At 48.1% G+C, this 21,121-nt stretch overlaps 1 protein-coding gene across 1 annotated transcript in view; it reads left to right on the plus strand.

Annotated features, from left to right (window-relative positions):
- Positions 1–205: 205 nt before the first annotated feature.
- SYCE1L (synaptonemal complex central element protein 1 like) overlaps positions 206–21,121 on the plus strand; it is a 72,000-nt gene continuing 51,084 nt past the window's right edge. Inside the window, exons 1-11 of the mRNA XM_061138072.1 lie at positions 206–263; positions 1,899–1,958; positions 2,152–2,226; positions 2,777–2,824; positions 3,076–3,130; positions 4,295–4,378; positions 4,626–4,689; positions 5,520–5,589; positions 5,675–5,762; positions 5,882–5,966; positions 11,177–11,318. Of these exons, the coding sequence (XP_060994055.1) occupies positions 242–263; positions 1,899–1,958; positions 2,152–2,226; positions 2,777–2,824; positions 3,076–3,130; positions 4,295–4,378; positions 4,626–4,689; positions 5,520–5,589; positions 5,675–5,762; positions 5,882–5,966; positions 11,177–11,318 (793 nt within the window). The 5' untranslated portion in view covers positions 206–241. The remainder of the gene's footprint in view (positions 264–1,898; positions 1,959–2,151; positions 2,227–2,776; positions 2,825–3,075; positions 3,131–4,294; positions 4,379–4,625; positions 4,690–5,519; positions 5,590–5,674; positions 5,763–5,881; positions 5,967–11,176; positions 11,319–21,121) is intronic.

The following is a 21,121-nucleotide window of genomic DNA, read 5'->3' on the forward strand; positions in this document are numbered from 1 at the left end:
GGCCTCAGAGACAAGAGACAGGGGTCCTGTAGGAACCCTGCTCTGGCTGGAGGGCTGCCCCTCAGCCGATCCTTGGTTCAGCCAGGGGTGCTCTCAGAACCTGCTGAGACTTTCTTCTTCCCTTCCCAGACAAGTGTGGCCCGTCCCTCAGTCGCCTGTCACTCTCACTGCATGCTGTAATTCTCGTTTTCATTCCACAGGTCAGACCGAGTCTTCAGAGAAGACCAAAGACTTGCTGGAAATGGTGAAAAAGCTGCAGAAAGGTCATGTGTCTCCTTATGTCTGTGGCTTAGCCCATAGAGGTTTTAAGACAGGAAGATGTGGTTCAATCTCCGACCCCTCAACTCACAACCTTGGGAAATTATCCCATTGCACTTTCTCCCTCTTATACCACTTCTTTCAACCAAAAGCACAGCTTCGAAATTCAAGACGTATAAGCTACTCCCCAACACACAAATGCATGTGTGCATATACACACACACACACAGCCATCCATTTCCCTGACCCATAGGCCAGCAGCAACTATTTTTAAATTCTCTGGTATTTTTCTGGAGATTTAAAAAAATTCCATTTTGGGTATATATTCTTTGTCCTTTTTTATATGCAAATGGAAGCTGGCAGCACAAACAGCTTTGCACCTGGTGTTGCTTGTTGATGGGAGACTGGGAGCCAGCCTGCATCCAGTACCTACATCAGGGCTGGGGCAGAGTACTGGCTGGGTTTGAGGTTGGATCTCCCTCTCCCCTCGTCCATCAGCAGCTTAAAATACTACAATCCACTGGTCTGTTCCAAATAAATGAACACCTTCCCTTCCCTGACTCTGTGGCTACAGCATTGCAGCCGCCGCCCAGGCTAAAATTAGGTAGAGGAATTGGGGATTGAAAATGCAGAGTGACCCTGACCATCCCCGGTAAAATGAAGACCTTGGGGAGTCACGTCCTAATCAGCACCTCGGAGAGCACTCAGTCTCCAAGAAGTCACAGGAGCTGGGGATGGTGGCCTCCAAAAAATCCAGAAACTGAACTTCAGGATGTCTCGGGGTGGTAGTGACACCCAGCAAAGGTTGAGCAGATTTTCCCCTTAATTCTGTGCTTTCAACCTCGAAGCCAGAGAGGACGAGGAGGGCTTCCGCATTCGGAGCACTGAAATTTGGACTGTGCGAAGTTAGAGATGACTCCCTAAAGAGACAGTGATCTCCCTGTCATTGGAGAATTTGATAGCTGTCAAAATGCAAGTGGCATCTTCCTCATATTTCAACATCAGAGTCCAGATATGCAGAAGCGACCACCCACCCTGCCAGGCTTTCCATGTGGTGGGGCACTAGTTTTCAGGAGGTGTCCACTGTCTCCCACCTCATTCAGAATTACATGCACAAGCCTCTGCCATGGCCCAGAAGGCCCCGAACCATCTGCTGCCCCCACGTCTCCACCTTGACTCCTGTTACCTGTCTGCTCGCTCACTAGACTCACACCAGCCGTCCCAGACCCCTTGGCGTATGTTTTAGGCGTATGTCTCAGTCACTGCAGGGGCTCTGCATACATGGTCCTTCTGGCTGGCATGTTCCCCCCTCCACGCTCCCTACGCCCCGCACCCCAGAACAGGGTTCCTTCTTCCACATCATTTGGGGCCTCTCCATAACTCAAGAGGCATCTTCTTTCACTCTTCAGCCCTTTGTTTCCTTTCGCAGCATCCACTGCCACCAGCATTGACATCTCGAATCTTTGCTCAGTGTCCATCTCTCCCACCCAGAACGCAGGCCCTGCAAGGGTTTCTCTCACGTGCTCCATAAATGCTGATCAACAGCAGCAGAAACACAGTGCCAACACCCACCCCACTCCTTCTGCCCAGGACAGCCAGGCACCTGCCGTCTCTGGCTCAGTCTTTCTTTCCTTCTGCAGAAGGAAGCCTGGAGCCACAGATTGAGGACCTGATTAACCGGATTCATGAGCTTCAGCAAGGTAAACTCCAGGACCTAAGATGGCCTGCTGGCCAAGAGGGGCATGGGCTGGGGAAGCCTCCACTGCATCACCTGTAAGATCCAGGCCCCTCTAGATTGTCTGAAGGTGGGTATGCCGTGTCCCGGTCTGCGGGAGAATACAGCAAGGCTGGAGGCCACCCTCATACCCTGTCTTCTTCCTTTCTCTGGCCCAGCGAAGGAGAAATCCAGTGAGGAACTGGGAGAAGCCCAAGCTCTTTGGGAGGCCCTGCGTCAGGACCTGGACTCCCGTAAGTGAGACCAGCAGAAGGGCGCAGAGAGCTCGTGGCCAGTGCTGACCTCAGGGTCTTTGCACAGGCTGCTCCTCACCTCTGAGGCTTTTGTCCCACATAACCCACATTGCCTCGTGCTGGTTTGAGTCACCTTTCAGCTCTCAGTTGAAACTTCACCCCAACAGGTCTCCCTTGACAGACCCTCTAAACATCGAACACCACCTCATCTCACACACCCCCCACAGCTTGATTTATTTCTTCACAGTCTTTATTCCTGCTTGTCATGTGTACTTTTGCATTTCTCATCCTCTCCACATTCTATTGTGCACGTGCCACACAAGGGAGCCCTGCGGTCCTTCACCCCTTCACAGGGCGGGTGGGCTCCCAGGGGGAAAAGCTGGACCAAGATGGTCCCCAGCGGGAGGTGGGTGCAGGGCCTGTGAGCAGACACCGCCCTCCCCTGAGGGGGCTGGACCTTCTGTGTGACCAGGGGCCTTCCCCTGCATGAAGTTGCAGTCTGGGCAGAGGAGGAGGCCCCGGAGACTCAGAGCGTCCCTGTGTTTTCCAGTGAGTGGAGAGAAAGTGCACCTGGAGGAGGTTCTGAGCAGAAAGCAAGGTATTTACCAGCTGCTTCATCCTCATCATTCTACCCGGTCCCCCTACAAAAGCCCGACGTTCTCAGGCAGCCAGAGGAATCCCCCTGAGATCAGAGGTGGGGTGCTTCCCTCTCTGCTCAGATCTGCCCCTCAGCCGCCGTCTGACTTGGAGTAAACACTGAAGTCCCCTCAGTACTCCCAATGCCCAGCGTGCTGAGGCCCCTTCTGCCCCATCTGACTCCTCAGAGCCCCCTGGTCCCTCTCCCCCCAGAGGCACTGCGGACCCTCCAGCTGCATTGCCAAAGGAAGGCGGAGGAGGCACAGAGGTAAGAGGTCACACCCAGCTCTCCCCGCCTCATTTCCCAGCCTGAGGGAGGAGGGGGCAAGAGCTAGGGAAAAGAAATCTTGGACACACACTCATTTTCCCTTTGTATAAAATCGAGTGAGCCTTGCCTGCTCATCTTTGATAAGTGGTGGTGTTAAGATGAACTCATTTAATCATTCATTGCTAGTTTATCAAGTGGATACTAAATTCCATCCACTGGCATTATTTTAGGTGTTCCTCTATGGTTTATCCAGCTCTTCTGTCACCCTTTCATTTGTTTTTCTGTCTGCTCATGTATGCCCCCAGCCACCCATTTACACACCCATCCATCTACCGACCCATCCATCCACTCTCCCATACATCCAACCAACTATCCAACTCTTCAGCAGCCAGACAGCCATTAATCTCTCCAGCCTTCCATCTAATCATCTTTCATCCATCCAACCATTCTTTCTTTTCTCCACCTTTCCAGTCATCCATATAGCCATTCATTTCTTTACCCAGCCATCTATCCATCCAGCTATCCATCCTTCTGTCAGTCTTTCCTATATTTCTCCATCCATCCATTATCCTTCCACTCATCATTTCTCTAACCAGACATCATCTCTCCAGCCTATCACTCACCTATTCAATTCGCTGTCCAGCTATCTATCCATCTATCTCTCCATCCTTTGAACCTTTGCTTAACACATTCTCACACCCTCGGGCATCAAGATTTTAATAACGTGGGAAAACCTGATGACAAATAGTTAAAGTGTATATATGCTTAATCACACCACACCTACCACTGTCTGAGGAGCAGATAGTGTTCAGTTATCAACCAGTCCTCACAATGACAGTCCCACCATTTTACATGTGAGGAAACAGACCCATAGAGGTTGAATAACTTGTTTAAGATTATAGTGGAATAGCAGATCCAGGCTTCAACCTTGGACTTTAGAATGTGTGAAACTAAACCAATGTACCCTTCACAGGGATTTCTTGGAAAGGCACGGTTTGATGGTAGACAGAATGGACAGGGTGAGAGTGTCAAGAAAGGCTTACAAGGTTCCCATTTGATTAAAAAAAAGGAGAATGATAAAGGTTCTGTCCCAACCCCACTCTGGCTAGAAGGCTTGGTGGCTCATTCAGAGACTGTAACGGAGGGTTTTCTTTCCTTTCCCAGGAACTACGTGTTGGCGGAGCACACAGAGCAAATTTCTATCCCAAACTCTCAGGTCACAGAGAGTCAAGGACAGAGGAAGCTGGGGTAACCCTGGGGTGACCCTGGGTCTAGGGCTTGGAGTGGCCTGGTGTGGGGGATGGGAGTGGGGCTTGCCTGAGGGAGAGCTTGTTGGAAGGCAAGTTTGTTGCAAGGTGAGCTGTTGGAAGCTGTTGGAGGATAAAACCCATGAAGGGGCTCCTAGCAGAGGGAGCCCCAGGCCCAGATCTGAAGCGGCAGTGGGGGTTGGTCAGTCCTACCTTGTGTTTGCTTATTCCTGGATGTCGGCCCCTAGGTTGCCCACGGAAGAACAGCTGGAGGATTTGATAGGCCCGCACAAGGACCTCTGGGAATTCCACGTGAGCCATTATCATTGCCTCTGTGGGAGCCCCTCCTCCCCTGGCTCCAGCACCCCTGCTGATGGGCCCAGGGTCCTCCTACTGCTCAGGCCCAACGCCAAGGGGTGGTCCTCGACCCCTTTCTTCCTGTCACCCGCACAGCTGAGTCCACCAGCCGCCTCTCACCAACCCCCACGGCCGCACTCAGCCTCTGTTGCCCAGACTGTTGCCCTGGCCTTTGCTAACCTCGCACCCCTCCTGCTCGCCTAGAGCACTCATCCTGCAGTGGCAAATGGGAACCCTGATCCAGACACGGCCAGGCCATCCCTTCGTTCAGCCAGTGTCTCTGGATGTGTCCAGCGGCACTCCAGAGGGGCCAAGTCTTTGCAGTCCCCAAGCTGGTTAGGGGCACGGGGAGGCATGCCCAGAGTCTAAAACAAGAAAACAAGTCGATAGATCCTGTGATGCCAGTGGGGAAGTCCTCTGTGAGCAGGTGTCATCTGAACCCAGACACGCATTAATAAGCGAGGAAGCCATGCAGGTGTCAGTGCAGATGTTCCTGGGAGGGAACCGTGCCTGGTGTATTTGAGGAAGAGCAAACCGTGGGGCTGGAGGATGAAAGAGTGGGAAGAGGTGAGGTTTAAGAGGCACACGGGGACCTGGGGAGTGACTGAGGGGGAAAGGGCCTCTACCCGGGCCACGGCCGGCCCCAGCAGAAGCTGCACACCGAATGAATGGGTAGCTGAATGAAGGCATGAACCCACTAATTCGGATGAGGACTTTCCGAGAGGCGCGGAGGAGGAGGGGGGCCAGGAGGAGAGCTGCAGGGACAGGGCTCCTTTCTCTCGCAGATGCTGAAGCGGCGACTGGCCTGGGAGATCCGTGCCCTGCAGAGCAGCCAGGAGCAGCTGCTCACCGAAGGTGGGACCTGGGCCCGGGGCGGGGGCGGGGCCGGGGCGGCCCGCGGGAGCCCCGGCACCGCCCACGACGCCCCGCCCGCCCCCAGAGAGGCAGGCGCTGGCCCGGCTGGAGGACGTGGAGCGGCGGCTGCTCGCGCCGCCCGAGGCCCCCGCCGCCCGGGCGGTGATCGGCGGGTGAGAGGCGGGGAGGGGCCGAGGCCCGCCCCAGCGCTGTCTCCCGGGAGGGCGGGGCTCCCCCCGCACCCGGGCCTCCCTGCGGGCTCCCAGGCATCCTCAGCGCCCCTTCCCCGCAGGCTGAAGGCGGAGCCAGAGAAACTCCGGGGGGAGGCCCCCGCCCAGACCCAGAACACCCTAGAGGACCGGGCCGGCGCTGGAAAGGTAGAGAGCCTGCAGGCGCGCCGAGGCAGAGCGGGCGGCGCGCGCCCGGGGTCCCTGCGGGAGGCGCGCGTGCGGACACAGGGCGTCCTCGGGGGTGGGGACCGGGCCCGCCCCAGCAGGCCTGCCCCCTGCTCCCCCTTCCCAGCAGGCCTGACTCCCGACCCCCGCCCCAGCAGGCCGGCCCCCAGCTCCCCAGTGAGGGCGACCTGGCGCCGCCGACGGAGCTGGTCCCGACGCTCCACCCGGCCCCACCTTCCTTCAAGCTCGACCGGGAATAAAGGCCACGTTTGCGGACCGTGCTCCTCCGCCGGGCTCAGTCTGTGCTCCGGGGTCTTTGAGGGTCGGGGTCGGGGTCGTGCCCGCCTCCTCTCTCCACCCGAGGGGATGGGGCGGCCAGGCAGCCTGGGCGGGGCCTCGACCGGACTCCGCCCACCAGCCCCTTGGCGGGCTCGGGCCGCCTGAGCTCAGCAAAGGCTCGGGACGGCTCAGTGTCTGCCTGAGTGTCCAGGCCACTCTATTTCCATGGCCTCATCTCGGATTCCTGAATTTTACCACTAAGGGCTAAGATGTGTGCTCAGTCATGTCCGACTCTGCAACCCCATGAGCTGGAGCCCACCAGGCTCCTCTGTCCATGGGGTTTTCCGGGCAAGCCAGGGGATCTTCCCCAACCAGGGATCCAGGGAGTCTTGTCGTCTCCGCTTTGGCAGTCGGATTCTTTACCACTGCGCCACGAGGGAGGTTCAGAGCACAATCCCAGCCTGCAGAGCCCCTGCCTTCCCCCACAGCGTCCTCCCGGGCCTCACCTCTCGCTTCCTCACATGTGCGCTTCTAGCCGCAAAGGTGATTTTCCACCCTTCTCCCAGCACTTTGTAATCTTAGGGCCTCTGCCCTGCTGTGTCCTCGTCTGGGGTGCCCTTTCTCCAGTCTTCTCAGACCGCAGAGCCCGTTAAGGATATCAGCTGCTCAGGAGGCTGGCCTCGGGGACCCAGTTGCTACTAACCAAGCACGGGTGGGTTTAATAAGTATTTGCTAAACATCTGCTTGTGCCCCAGACACTGCTGTAGGTCCTGGATTTTAAATAGCAGGTGGGGGAAGATCTCAGTGAGGAAATGGACCAGATGAGGGAGGGTGCCCTGGGCAGCAGGGACTGCGTGCGCACGGGCTGAGTGTTTGGGGGGAGTGGGGGAGGGTAGCTGAGTTTGCTTTGTTGGAGGAACATCTGGAGGAGGCCAGTGTGGTGACACAGAGGGAGGTGAAGAGGGATGGGAGATAATGTCAGAGAATCCCTGGGGAGCCAGTTCAGATGGCTCTCATCTCTCTAGTCTGTTCTGAGCACAAGACCTGGTGCACAGCAAACGTCAGTAAATGTTGGTGATCACTTATGACGATGATGAGTCGTTATATCCCAGTCCACCTATGTCACACAAATGGGGACAAAATGGTGATAAACCTGGTCAACTCCTCCTTCCAAAATCTCCCCTGAACCCTCAGTTAAGCGAAATTGCCCCTCGTGTGAATACAGTGTGATACATGGAGATGGTTGGTCCGTGGGACTTCCTCTCTCAGATTGAACTCTGAAAGCGGAGACTCACTCCACCCAACTGGAGGAAACTCACATCTCAAAAGGCACGAGAAAAATTCAAGTTCCACCACAAATGGCTTTTGTTTGCTAAGTTCAAAGATTTTACAAATATCTGCAAGGTTTCTGAGATCAATAGGGAATGTTTGGGACTTGGTAAAGAATAGGTGGGCTTTGAATTGTTTCTGGAGCCACATGTCTGATGTTGTGAAGACCAGATTTGTAAGAAAAGTACAGTTTTTAATTCCTCAAAGGATTGGGCCCACCTGAATGATATGGAAGTTGCCTTACTCACCCAACTACATTATCCTCAGTTTGCTTCTTTATGTCAGGGAGAAGATTTTCAACTAAGATGGAAGTCAGAAGATTCGCTTGTCCTAGATTTAGAGCTCTGTGTCGTGGGAATGTTTTAGTAACCCTTCCACGAAGGCTTCAGAAGGTTTTTCCCTGCTCTGGGTACATGGTTTCATTTTAGCTTAAAGGAGAAAGCCTTGGGGAAAAAAACTCACATCAGGCTCTGAATATCAGCTTCCAACGTGGTAAACTTCTGACCATTCTTTAAAAAGAATTCTCTCAAATACCTTGTCAGATTTCAGCCGAGACAAAAAGCAACTAGTCTTGGCAGTATTGCACAGTTGCTTGGATGTGTAGGGTTGGGAAATTTTCCCTTCTAGGTTCTTTGGCTAGCCTAATAATTAAATTGACGTGAGAGAGTAATAGGAGAAACACATTTATGGAGCCCCATAAAGATATGAAAGCTTAAAAGACAGACAGGTAACAACATCCTGTGTAACACCAGAGCTAAGGAGAGGGGTAGGGGTCTGATGATACGAAGGGGAGGAAGGTAATTCACAGGAAAGCAGAGATGTTGCAAAAACAGATTGCCTGGTTAGCACATAAGTTTCTTAGGTAAAACTGAAACCACACACCTCAGATGGAACTCAGACCGAGCCAAAACTCAGATTAGGTCTTGAGACTGCAGGCTAGGACTCAAACCCACTGTCTTTCAATTGAAATCCCACACCGGTCTTAAGACAAGCTCGAGTTCTTTATGTCTCATTGCAGAAAGAATTCAATGAGAGGCAAAATGATAGATAAGAAATGAATTTATTTAGAGAGATACACATTCCACAGACAGAATGTAGTCTATTTCAAAGGTTGAAAGTGGCCCCGAAATACAGGGTGGTTAGTTTCTGTGGCCTGGGTAATTTCATAGGCTAATAAGTGGGAGGATTATTCCAACAATTTGGGGGAAGGGACGGGGATTTCCAGAAATTGGGCCACCACTCTTTGGCTTTTTATGATCGGCATCCGAATGGTCATGGGACCTGTGGCTGTATCATTCAGCATATGCTAATATTTACAATGAACACATAATGAGGCTCAAAGTCCATTGAAAGTCACATCTTCCACCATCTTGTACCTCACTGGTTCTGAACAGTTTATGTTGTATCCTCACCAGCTTTGTCATTCTTTTGAAAGTTGTGCCCAGCCCCTTCCCTCCTGTTTCAAGATGCCATCTTTGATAATACTTTTCTTTGTGGTACAGGCCTTCTTTCCAATGTAAATTAGGCAGTGGAAGGGAAGGTAAAGAGCTTTTCCTGAATCTACTGAGTTCTTGGTTGCCTTTAGCTAAAAAAAATAATCCTCATGTGTAACTGGCATATTTTGCGGTGGCAAAATCCATTCCCCTTCAGCTGCAAAAGATATTCCTACGGAGAGTGCAGAAGACACTACCCTCCCAAGACCCAAATCATTCCCAAAACACAGCTGAGAGAGAGATGTAGACAGTTGCCTTGAAAGCTGGCAACAATCAATAGAACTTTAGTTGCCACTGGCGTTTCTTTCTGCATTTCTACCCTGCCTTTCTTTCTGGTCACATCTTGGGGCCCCCAACTTGATTGTTCGAAAGCTAAGGTTTTAGGACACAAAATCAGACAAACAAGAAAAGCAAAAGCTATTCTGGGAGAGAAAGGTTCAACAACCAATGGGTACTAACAAAATGAAGGATAAAAATCATGATCATTTCAGTAGACACAGAAAAAGCACTTGACAAATTTCAACATCCATTTATGATAAAAATTCTCAACAGAGTGGGCATAGATTGAATGTACCTCAATATAGTAAAGTCCATATATGACAAAACAACAGCTAAAATTATACTCAGTGTAAAAAGCTGAAAGCTTTTCCTTTAAGATCAGGAACAAGACAACAATGCCCACTCTAGGCACTTTTATTCAACACAGTATTGAAAATCTTGGCTAGAGCAATTAGTCAGGAAGAAGAAATAAAAAGCAATGAAGTTGAAAAGGAAGAGGTAAAACTATTATTGTGAACAACATGATTTTGTATATGGAAAACCCTAAAGACACTACCAGAAAACCATTAGAACTAATACACATATTTAGTAAAGTTGAAGGGTTAAGAAAAATCAATGTATAAAATCTGTTGTGTTCTTAAATACTACCAGCAAACTATTAGAGAAATCAAGAAAATAATCTCATTTATAATTGCATCAGAAAGAAGAAAATGCATAGGAATAGATTTAACCAAGGCAGGTGGCAAAAGATCCCATACACTGAGAACTGTGAGACATTGATGAAAGAAACTGAAGAAGACACAAATGGATTGGAAAAAATAATATTGTAAAAATGTCCATATTACCCCAAATGATCTACAGATTCAATGCGATCCTCATTGAAATCTCAGTGGCATTCTCACAGAAATATTTAGAACACATAATACTAAAATCTGTATGGAACCACAAAATATCCTGAATATTGAGATACTGAGCCAAAGCAATACTGAGAAAGAGGAACAATGCTGGATGCATCATACTTTCTGATTTCAAACTGTATTACAAAGCTGTAGTAATCATGGCACTGGCATAAAAACAGACACCTGGATCAGTGAAATGGAATAAAGAGCTCAGAGATAGACCCAAGACTATGTATTAGTCAATTTATGACAAGAATATACAGTGGGGAAGGGACAGTCTCTTTAGTAAATTGTGTTAGGAAAACTGGACCACTATTTCATACCATACACAAAAGTTAACTCAAAATGGATTAAAGATTTGAATGTAATACCAGAAGCAATGAAACTCCTAGAAGACAACATAGGCAGTAAGGTGCTTGACATTGTGATGTTTTTTTGGATCTGATTCCAAAGGCAGTGACAACCACCACCACAACAACGAACATAAATGAATGCAACTTCATTAAGCCAAAGAACTTCTGCACAGTGGAGGAAACCATCAACAAAATAAAAAGGCAACCTACCAAATGGGAGAAGACATTTGTAAATCATATATCCAGTAAGGGGTCACTATCCAAAATAGATATAGAGCTCTTGGAACTCAATAACAATCCAACTAAAAAATAAAGTGCACAATAATTGTAATGCTATTGAATCATCACCAAACCATCCCCCTCTTCCCTCATCAGTGGAAGAACTGTTTTCCACAAAACCAGTCCCTGGTACCAAAAAGGTTGGGGACCGCTGCTTCAGGGCATCTTGTAAATGGATATGCTTACCTAAGTTAAAAGTTCCCCACGGATTATCTTTGATAGGTTAGCCCCACCTTAAGTCAATTCCACTCTGATGCCAGACACTCTCCTTCCTGCGTCAGAGCAGGCAGCCTCCAGCAGGTTTCCTGACCCAGAGCAGAAAAAGAAATGCTCAGATGGCCTGGAAGCTTAAGAAGCAAAAGCTGCGGATCCAGGACCAAGTGGACTCGCCCAGCACTTCCAGGGACAGCGAGAGAACAGCAGGTACCCACCCTGGTTGCTCTGGGATCCTGGCAGCTGTCAGGGGAGGGGAGTCTGTTTGGGGCGTTGTAAAACCTTTAGAGTTTGAGCAAAAATTCATTTGAATCAGGCAGTATCCAGTCAAGTAGGTGGTAAGAAACTCTGAGAAGCTGTACAAAATGAAAGAGTTTTATAGACAGAAGGGAGCGGGAACAGGGAGGTTTTATTAGTCAAAAAAAGCTGGTTGGTTATTGCACAATTATTTCTTTTAGGGCAGCAATCCCCAACCTTTTGGCACCGGGGACTGGTTTTGTGGAAGACAGTTTTTCCATGGATGGTGGGGCGGGGCGTTGGTGGTTCAGGCGGTAATGCCAGCGATGGGGAGTCGCTCAGCTCCCACTGGGTGGCCCAGTTCCTAACAGACCATGGACTGGTACTGGCCCCAGGCCTGGGGGCTGGGGATCCCTGCTTTAGAGGCTAGCAGGGGCCAGTCAGGCAGATGCCCTTGAGAGGGTAACAGGCAGGAAGGCCAGGGGTCTCCAAATGGAGGAAATAGGCTGCAAGTGCCAGACATTTTTATCTCTCTTAAGCGGCAGGAGGAAACAAACTGGCGATATTTTTTTCTTTCTCTATACAAATTTAAAAGGAACTTTCTCTTAAAATGCTGTGTTGCCATGACACCTGGTTTCACCTGAAGCTAATTATTCTCAAACCTTGAGTTAACCAATACATTTTTTCTGATGGAAATGTTTGTCTTAAGCTATGTTAATGTCAACCCACTCCAGTACTCTTGCCTGGGAAATCCCATGGACAGAGGAGCCTGGTAGGCTACAGTCCATGGGGTCGCGAAGAGTCGGGTAGGACTGAGCGACTTCACTTTCAGTTTTCACTTTCATGCACTGGAGAAGGAAATGGCAACCCACTCCAGTATTCTTGCCTGGAGAGTTCCAGGGATGGGAGCCTGGTGGGCTACCATCTACGGGGTCACACAGAGTCGGACACGACTGACCTGACTTAGCAGCAGCAGCATGTTAATGTACCCCAGACTCTGTCTTCAAGTTGGTTCCACCAAATGGCTCAACCTACGTGACAAACCGGTATGTTATACTCAGATATTGTTCCCCTAATCAATGTAAACGAAACTATTTGTATGGTAATCTGCCCTTCTACAAGATTCAAGTCAATCATTTTATGGCCTGGGATGAATTATCTGGTGCCATTCTGAGTTTTAAGACATTCCTTTCTTTTCGTTAACAGACTGCTAGTGGCTATATAACATCCAGCTGAAGACTAGCAGGGGGCTGTTCTCTCTGCCCCCTTCTGATGCCTATGTTAGAAGCTTTCTCTATCTCCTTTATACTTTAATAAAACTTTATTACACAAAAGCACTGAGCGATCCATCCTCGTCTCTGGCCCCGGATTGAATTTGTCTCCTCCGGAGGCCAAGAATCCTGGCGTCTTATCCTTCAGCAACAACATTTCACCCTGACTGGTGCTGGTCAGGGGGTTTTTGGTGGACTTACTGAAGATGCCGTCTCTGGGAAAGCTGAAGCTGTCTCGGTTTGGTGACATGGGACTTAGGATAAGTGACTCTCTTCTGGGCCTGGTGTCTTGTTTTTAAGAAAGGCTCGGGGCATTGTTTATATCTCTGTTGAAAACGTGGGGTGGAGGCGACACCCTGGGCTTTGAAATGGCAGATGCAAGGTTGGTCTCTGGGTCCTCTTTGGCGCGCGTGTTCCCAGGGCTTCCGCAGACTTTGCGAGAAATCCCGCTGGTTGGTTTTGCTTTGTGTCCACACCTGAAGTCGGTTGTTAACCGTCAACACCGAAAATACTGCTTTCAGTTAAAAAGAAGCTCACATCAACCGTTGCAACTCTTTCTGTTGAAAGAAGCCGCAAAGATTTTTGTGCTCCTGGGCACATAAAAGCATCTTGCTGGAAGGCTGGGCTCCACTGGGAGTGAGATTTTGTTTCCTTTGCCTTCTCATTTCCTTAGAAAATTTAGGAGTAGCTTCTGAATAGATATAGCGGGCAGCAGATGTATGTTACAAAGATGAATTTTAATTCTCATGTTCTAGCCAAGGCAGCAGTGCCTGGGAGCTGACTCTAGGTGCAAGCTAACTCCCTGTTGCAGAACCCTAGATGGCTTTGCTTTTTATACACTTGCTTAATGTGTTAGTGAAATAAATATAAGGAAAGAAAAAAAGAGGGAAGGGGAGGGGAAGAAGGAGTAGGGAGAGGGAAGGAACGATGGAAGACCCTGAGTTCTCCTTTCTTAAGGAAGGATTATTCAGTAAACAGTGAACTTGCTAGACAGACCATGAGGGGGTTGTGCATTTCTCACGGTCTCAGACCCCATCCTGTGTCTAGGTGTAATGAGGTCTTCAGGGGGACGTGGAAGAAATTACAAAACCAAAGCAGGATCAGGGAGGGACCTCCATCCTGGGTTCTGAGCTAGGAAAGGAGCTGTGTATTACCAGACACTCAGGTACGCGAATTTGAGGACCAGCAGAGGTCGTTAAGGATAACTTCAGAACTTCTACCACTTGTAACTTTTTACAGAGTACTTCTTAACACTATAGACTTTATATATATCATGATCTCATTAAAGCCTCAAAATAATAGTATAAATAAAAGAGGTACATGTGGCACCCACAGTGAGGTTCCCCTTGTAGTAGGGAGAATTCTAGCCTGAGTCAAGGATCCAAGGCTGCCTGGAATCCATCCTGATTGGGGGCGGGGCCTGTAACCATAGAGACACACGTGGGGCGGGGCCTTCTCCGGTAGGGAGGTGTGGAAGGGGGCCCAGATGATCCCAGGGAGGGTGAGTACCCCTGAGCCTCTCAGCTGAGCTCCTGGAAGGCACTGGGTGCTTCCTGGTGAGAGGTTCAGATCCTGAGAGGGGTTCAGCACTGTTAGGGTTCACGAGGGGCTCATAGCTATAGTTAAAATATGGCCCATTGTGGCGACCCGACAAGCAAGGGATGAAGTCACAGCGGCCCCCTGGCCCTGGTGGGCATCCTGTTTCTTCTTTAAGGCGGTATCCTGTTTCTCTCTGCTGGTGCCAGTTTTTCAAGACTATGTGACCACCCGACCGTGAGACCCCTTCGACTACGTGACCAGAAGACGCCAGCTGCGGGCTAAAGATAAACTGAGGCCTCCTCCCTCCGGGGCACAATTCCCCATCATAGGGTATAAGAAGGGTTGGCTGTAAAAGGAGAGTGCTGGTTTCTCTCTAAAGCCAGTCACTTTCTCTCTCTCTTCCTGTACTAAATCTTTGTCTGCCTGACTGCCTGGCTTGCTCTCTTTTTCTCCACGCTCACCTTACAAGCACAGTGGGTCGTCTTCATCCCTGGCTTAGAAGCTCAAAGGGCCATGGTGACCAGGAAGGAGGCTGCTTCCATGCCCTGGGGGTGACAGCCAGTGAGGACGCCTCTCAGTTTCATTTACATTATTAAATGCTCTCCATCAGGTTCAGAAACATTTCTTGCAAAAGTCATACTGGTAAATACTTAAGGCTTTGCAGCCACGTATAGTCTGCCTCTGGCACGTTTTCTTTCTTGCTTTCACGCTTTTGCTCTCCCTCCCTCGTTTCCTTCCTTGCATACTTTAAAATGTTAAAAAAAAAAAAAAAAATCACTCTTAAAGACTGAACCAAAACAGGTTCTGGGTGGTTTGCTAGCTCCCAGTCTTAAATAATCAGTAGAACAATAAATTTAGGCCTGAATTGGTGTTTGCCATGTTTTGTATCAGGCTTCCTTGATAGCTCAGTTGGTAAAGAATCCGACTACAATGCAGGAGACCTGGGTTCAATCCTTGGGTTGTGAAGATCCCCTGGAGAAGGGAAAGGATACCCACTCCAGCATTCTGGCCTGGAGAGTTCCATGGACTGTATAGTCCATGGGGTCACAAAGAGTCGGACACGACTGTGTGACTTTCACTTTCATGTTGCGTAGTGTTAACAGGCCACCGTGGTTGATTGCAAGCTTCGATGTGAAGGCTCTTCACTGTCAGAAAGGCCTGCAGAAGCACGGGGTGATGTGTCCCACGCAGAGACACTACGAGTGAATAACCAGAAAACAGGGCTGACAGTGACATGTGGTTCTGTAAACAGGAAGGGTGGAGTTCTGAGCATCTGTTGCCCTTGTTTTTAATGTAATTTGTGAATATCTGTAATTAAATTTTTAACGAAGACTGTGTTTAACAGCCAGCTCCTGTAATTCCTGAAAACCCGACAACTGGCTCTCCCGGGCTGGTTCTGACCACCCCCAGCACAGCGCTGCTCATGCCCTTGGGGCCGGGAGGTCTGTGTTCTCTCCTGTCACTGGGACGTGACCCTCCGGTGGGATCACGGGCCTCCTTTCACGTTGAGGATGTGCTGCGTCCTCACTGATGGGAGAGCGAGGCGGAGCCTGAGCTCTGACGCAGGTGGGTCAGGCGCCGTGTCTCCGGAGTCTGCCGCAGGCACGGGACGTCACTTCTCCCTTGCTTCCCCTTCTGTTTAGAGTTCCTTTACAACAGTCGTCTCTATGTTCTAACTGAATGTTAGAATTTCCTGGTCTGAGTGAGGTAACTGATGCTCGGATAAAACGACTTCCCAGACATGACAGGGCTGAACGTCTCTGACTCAGCACTGAAACCGCCTCTTGAAGGCCAAGCCCGCTGGGGTTCCCTGACACCGGTTGCAGCTGAAGTCAGTCTCACTAGTCTGTTCAGGCCCCAGCTCGGGATTGAGCAGACAGAGACGGACTGGCTGCAGCCTTGTCTCTGGAAGTGTTTCCCCAGTGAGAGGTGTGGTCTGGAGAAGGCGCCCGTGAGGGGTGAGAGCGGGCCCCGCCTGGGCCGTCAGGGGGACGGAGGTGGCCGGGGCGCCTCCCGCATCTGAGACTATTGAGCACAAACACGGGACTCGTTCCTGCACTGGGAGCTACGGGGATTGCAGACCTAGAGAGGGGAAGGGGTCTAGGGTCCGATACTCGCATGTCCCACATGGATCAGCTTTAACGTCCTCTTATCAGCGTGCTTCAGGACCACTTCTGATGGTGATAGTCTTGCAAGACCCCAGGTGCCCCAGGACCCAATTCATTCATAGCTCAGACTGAAGCATAGACATGCTCTGTGAGAAATCATTAAGTCCTTTTAAAACAAGTACATAATAAAATATTAATATTAGTATGTTCTTATGCAGTTAAGCAATTGAAAACATTGGGATGTCTCATTTAACATGGCTTTCCCTTGAATAAATGTTCTTCCCCTATTATAGGACTATGTTTATTCATCAAAGATAATAGTAATCTTTCCCCTCAAAATAACTTTTCTCAGCCTTTAAAAATGTCGTACATCCTCTTTATACTTTGTCTTGGAAATCTTAAATTAATCCTTAATCTCAGGGCTTCACAGGTGGCTCAATAGTAAAGAATCCACCTGCCCATGTAGGAGACACAGGAGATGTGGGTTTGATCCCTGGGTGAGGAAGCTCTCCTGAAGGAGGAAATGGCAACCCACTCCAGTATTCTTGCCTGGGAAATTCCATGAACAGAGGAGCCTGGTGGGCTACAGTCCATGGGGTCACAGAGTCGGACATAACTGAACACCCATAGTAACCTCAGGGTAGGTGAATTTAATTTTCACTGTTGCTTCTTTAAGCTCACACCAGCTACAGGCAATTGGTCTGAGGATTCCCTTTATTAAGTGTTGTGATTGTATTCTGCTTACTCTGTTGGGAGGGCAGGTGGCTGTATATTGCAGAGACACACTCAGGGGCACTTCAGCTTCCTGTTTTCCCTTTTGGAAGAACTTATTGTCTTCAGGATGTTTTATCGTGTTGTCAGTTTTCCCAGCTTAAGCGTGTGTGAGTCACGTTTCTCTTGGCTTCACTGCGTCTTGGGCTCTTGGCTCCTTATTTATGGAGAGCGTCCCAGCCTTTGCCGACCCCTTCACACCACAGCCCCTGCCCCATCATCTAACAGCACAGCTGTTCTTGTCCTCCTCCTGCCCCCCCAGGGTGAGTGCTGGCATCTGGAAGGACCCCCGTGTCACCACTGGTGGAGACACAGAAGTTCCAGCACGCACTCCCCCCACCCCGCACCCCGATGGATCCCCTGAGGCTGATTCCTCCCGTCACTTCCGGGCAGGCATGCAGGGCTGTGGTCCAGAGTGTGCCGTGTGGCTTCATCTGGGAACGTCTGAAATGCTTGGGGGACACCAGCTGGCACTGAGGAGTCAGGTCCTACTGGGCCAGACTTCGACCAGTGAGACAGGAGATGACCAAGAGCTGGGGGTCCATGGCCTCTCTTTGTCCGCTGATGCTGGACACAGTCCAGAGGTGGCTGCTAGCTGGGCAACCAGCTGTGTCTCTTTGTGAAGCAATGGCCTCTGAGTAATGCAAGACCTGCTGTCTGCTTCCAGACATTCCCTGCCTCTCTCTTCTTCCCCTCACTTTTTCATCCAGGGAATTACATCTCCTCTTAAAACCTTAGCTTTATCTGATTTTTTTTTTTTTAATTCTTGAGCCTTCATTTGTGTTTTACAAGGCATCTGAGCAAAGACAACAGAAGATCATTGGCAAATAACCTCTCAGGTTTCCTTGTGAACATGGCACAAATGAAAAATAAGTCCATCCTTGTGTGATTCCAGTTCGATTTATAGCATGTTAACGTTAAGTAGGAATCCACATGGAAGAGCAGAAATAGATTCAGTGGTTCTTACCAAGGCCTCAGAGACCCCGCCACATACGGTCCCTTGCTACCTCCTGGACCCACTTTTCAGCCTCTCTCCCTCTGTCCACTCAGCTCCAGTTTCCCCCTCAAGGCTGACGATACTTGTGCCTCAGGGCCTTTGCACTTGCTCTTCCTTCTTCTTTCTTGATGACTAATGACTTCTGTGTCAGCTTTAACCCTTAAGTATTTCATATATTTGATCTTATTATCAAGAATACTGTTTTCATGCTTAATTTTGATGTCATAGGTATGTGGGTTTATTTCTGGGCTTTCTGTTCTGTTCATTTAACCTCTGTGTTTGTTTTTGTACCAGTAGTGTTTTGATTACTTTGTAATATAGTCTAAAGTCAGGGCACCTGATTCTCCCAGTTCTGTAGTTCTTTTCTCAAGATTGTTTTGGTTATTCAGGCTCTTTTGAGTTTCTTTATACATTTTTAAATTATTCCATCTATATCTGTGAAAAAATGCCCTTAGTATTTTGATAGGGATTGCTTTGAATCTGTAAATTGCCTTAGGTAGCATTGTTAGTTCCTAGAGACAAAGAAATATAACATATTATTTCAGTATATTGATCTTGTATCAACTTTGCCAAACAGAGTTTTCAGAAATTTTTTTTGTGTGTGTATTCTGTAGAATTCTCTGGGTAGAAGTGAATTTGAGATAATGTGTATTGTGCTATTTTTGGTACAATGTTCTATAATTGTCACGGTCAAGGTGATTAATAATGTTGCTTGTCTTTTACATTTTCCTGATTTTCTGTGTACTTTTTCTCTATTGAGAAAGGATTGTTTAAATATTTGACTGTAATTTGAGTTTGTTTCCTTTGTGGTTCTATTATCTTTGTGCATTTTCAGGGTCTTTTATCAAGTGAATAAAGATTTAGGGTTATATACTCTTCATGAGCTTTTCATTATGACTGCTTTTTGATTACAAAATGACCCTCTTTTTTCCTGGTGTATTCTTTTCTCTAAGACTTATATTATCTGATATCTTTTTCTGTACTTTTAGTTTCAAATTATCTCTGTCTTTATATTTACTGTGAGCTTCTTGTAGGCACCCTACAGGTGAATGTTGGTTCTTTGTCCAATTGCCTAGTCTGTCTTAAATAGCATGTTCAGACTGTCTCCATTTAGTGTGATTATTTTTATGGTTGGGTTTAAATTCACAATCTTGCTCTTCTTAAAAATCAGTATCATTTCCTTATGTTTCCCTCTTTTTGTAATTTCTTTGGGAAATGGTGTATTTCTTTTTTCCTGGTTATCTTTATTAGTCACATGGTTTGTTTTGTTATCTTAAGTGTTGTTTAGGGTAAATAATCCTAAACAAATCCTAAAAGATGATGCTGTGAAAGTGCTGCACTCAATATGTCAGCAAATTTGGAAAACTCAGCAGTGGCCACAGGACTGGAAAAGCTCAGTTTTCATTCCAGTCCCTAAGAAAGGCAATCCCAAAGAATGCTCAAACTACTGCACAATTACACTCATCTCACACACTAGCAAAGTAATGCTCAAAATTCTCCAAACCAGGCTTCAACAATACGTGAACTGTGAACTTCCAGATGTTCAAGCTGGTTTTAGAAAAGGCAGAGGAACCAGAGATTAAATTGCCAACATTTGCTGGATCATTAAAAAGCAAGAGAGTTCCAGAAAAACATCTATTTCTGTTTTATTGACTATGCCAAAGCCTTTGACTGTGTGAATCACAATAAACTGTGGAAAATTCTTCAAGAAATGGGAATATCAGACCACCTGACCTGCCTCTTGAGAAATCTGTATGCAGGTCAGGAAGCAACAGTTAGAACTGGACTTGGAACAACAGACTGGTTCCAAATAGGAAAAGGAGTACATCAAGGCTGTATAATGGTCACCCTGCTTATCTAACTTCTATGCAGAGTACATCATGAGAAATGCTGGGCTGGAGGAAGCACAAGCTGAAATCAAGATTGCTGGGAGAAATATCAGTAACCTCAGATGTGCAGATGATACCACCCTTATGGCAGAAAGTGAAGAAGAAATGAAGAGCCTCTTGATGAAAGTGAAAGAGGAGAGTGAAAAAGTTGGCTTAAAGCTCAATATTCAGAAAACGAAGATCATGGCATCTGGTTCCATCACTTCAGGGCAAATAGATGGAGAAACAGTGGAAAGAGTGGCAGACTTTATTTTCTTGGGCTCCAAAATCACTGCAGATGGTGACTGCAGCCATGAAATTAAAAGATACTTACTCCTTGGAAGAAAAGTTATGACCAACCTAGAGAGCATGTTAAAAAGTAGAGACATTACTTTGCCATCAACGGTCTGTCTAGTCAAGGCTATGTTTTTCCAGTAGTCATGTATGGATGTGAGAGTTGGACTATAAAGAAAGCTGAGTGGCAAAGAATTGATGCTTTTAAATTGTGGTTTTGGATAAGACTCTTGAGAGTCCCTTGGACCGCAAGGAGATCAAACCAGTCCATCCTAAAGGAAATCAGTCTTGAATATTCATTGGAAGGACTAATGCTGAAGCTCCAATCCTTTGGCCACCTGATGCAAAGAACTGACTCACTGGGAAAGACCCTGATGCTGGGAAAGATTGAAGGCGCGGGGAGAAGGGGATGACAGAGGATGAGATGGTTGGATGGCATCACCGACTCAATGGACATGAATTTGAGTAAGCTTCAGGAGTTGGTGATGGACAGGGAGGCCTGGTATGCTGCAGTCTATGGGGTCGCAAAGAGTCAGACACGACTGAGCAATTGAACTGAACTGGGGTAAATAATAAAGCTTTTCAAGTTATCTCGATCCAAGTAATATTATACTTCTTTGCATAACAGATGGTTATACTAGAGTTCTACCATTTTAGAGATAAAGGAAGCTGAAATTCCAGAAAAGTGATGTGACTTGTCTGAGGCTAGAAACCTCAGTTAGGGGCTAAAATAGGAATTCTAGTTTACTGACTTCAGACTTGATGAAGGTGAGTGTCAGTGCATTTTCTTTGGAGAATACCAAGTCACCACAGTTACAAATTATACTTATAAGTACCAATGTGGAAAATTTGGGAATTATTCTTTATTAGGAAAATGCATGTTTTAAACATCCAATAAAAAAGCCCTAACAGTTCCCTTCAGACCATT

This window comes from Dama dama, chromosome 4, assembly GCF_033118175.1.
Source record: "Dama dama isolate Ldn47 chromosome 4, ASM3311817v1, whole genome shotgun sequence".
Classification (NCBI taxonomy): domain Eukaryota; kingdom Metazoa; phylum Chordata; class Mammalia; order Artiodactyla; family Cervidae; genus Dama; species Dama dama.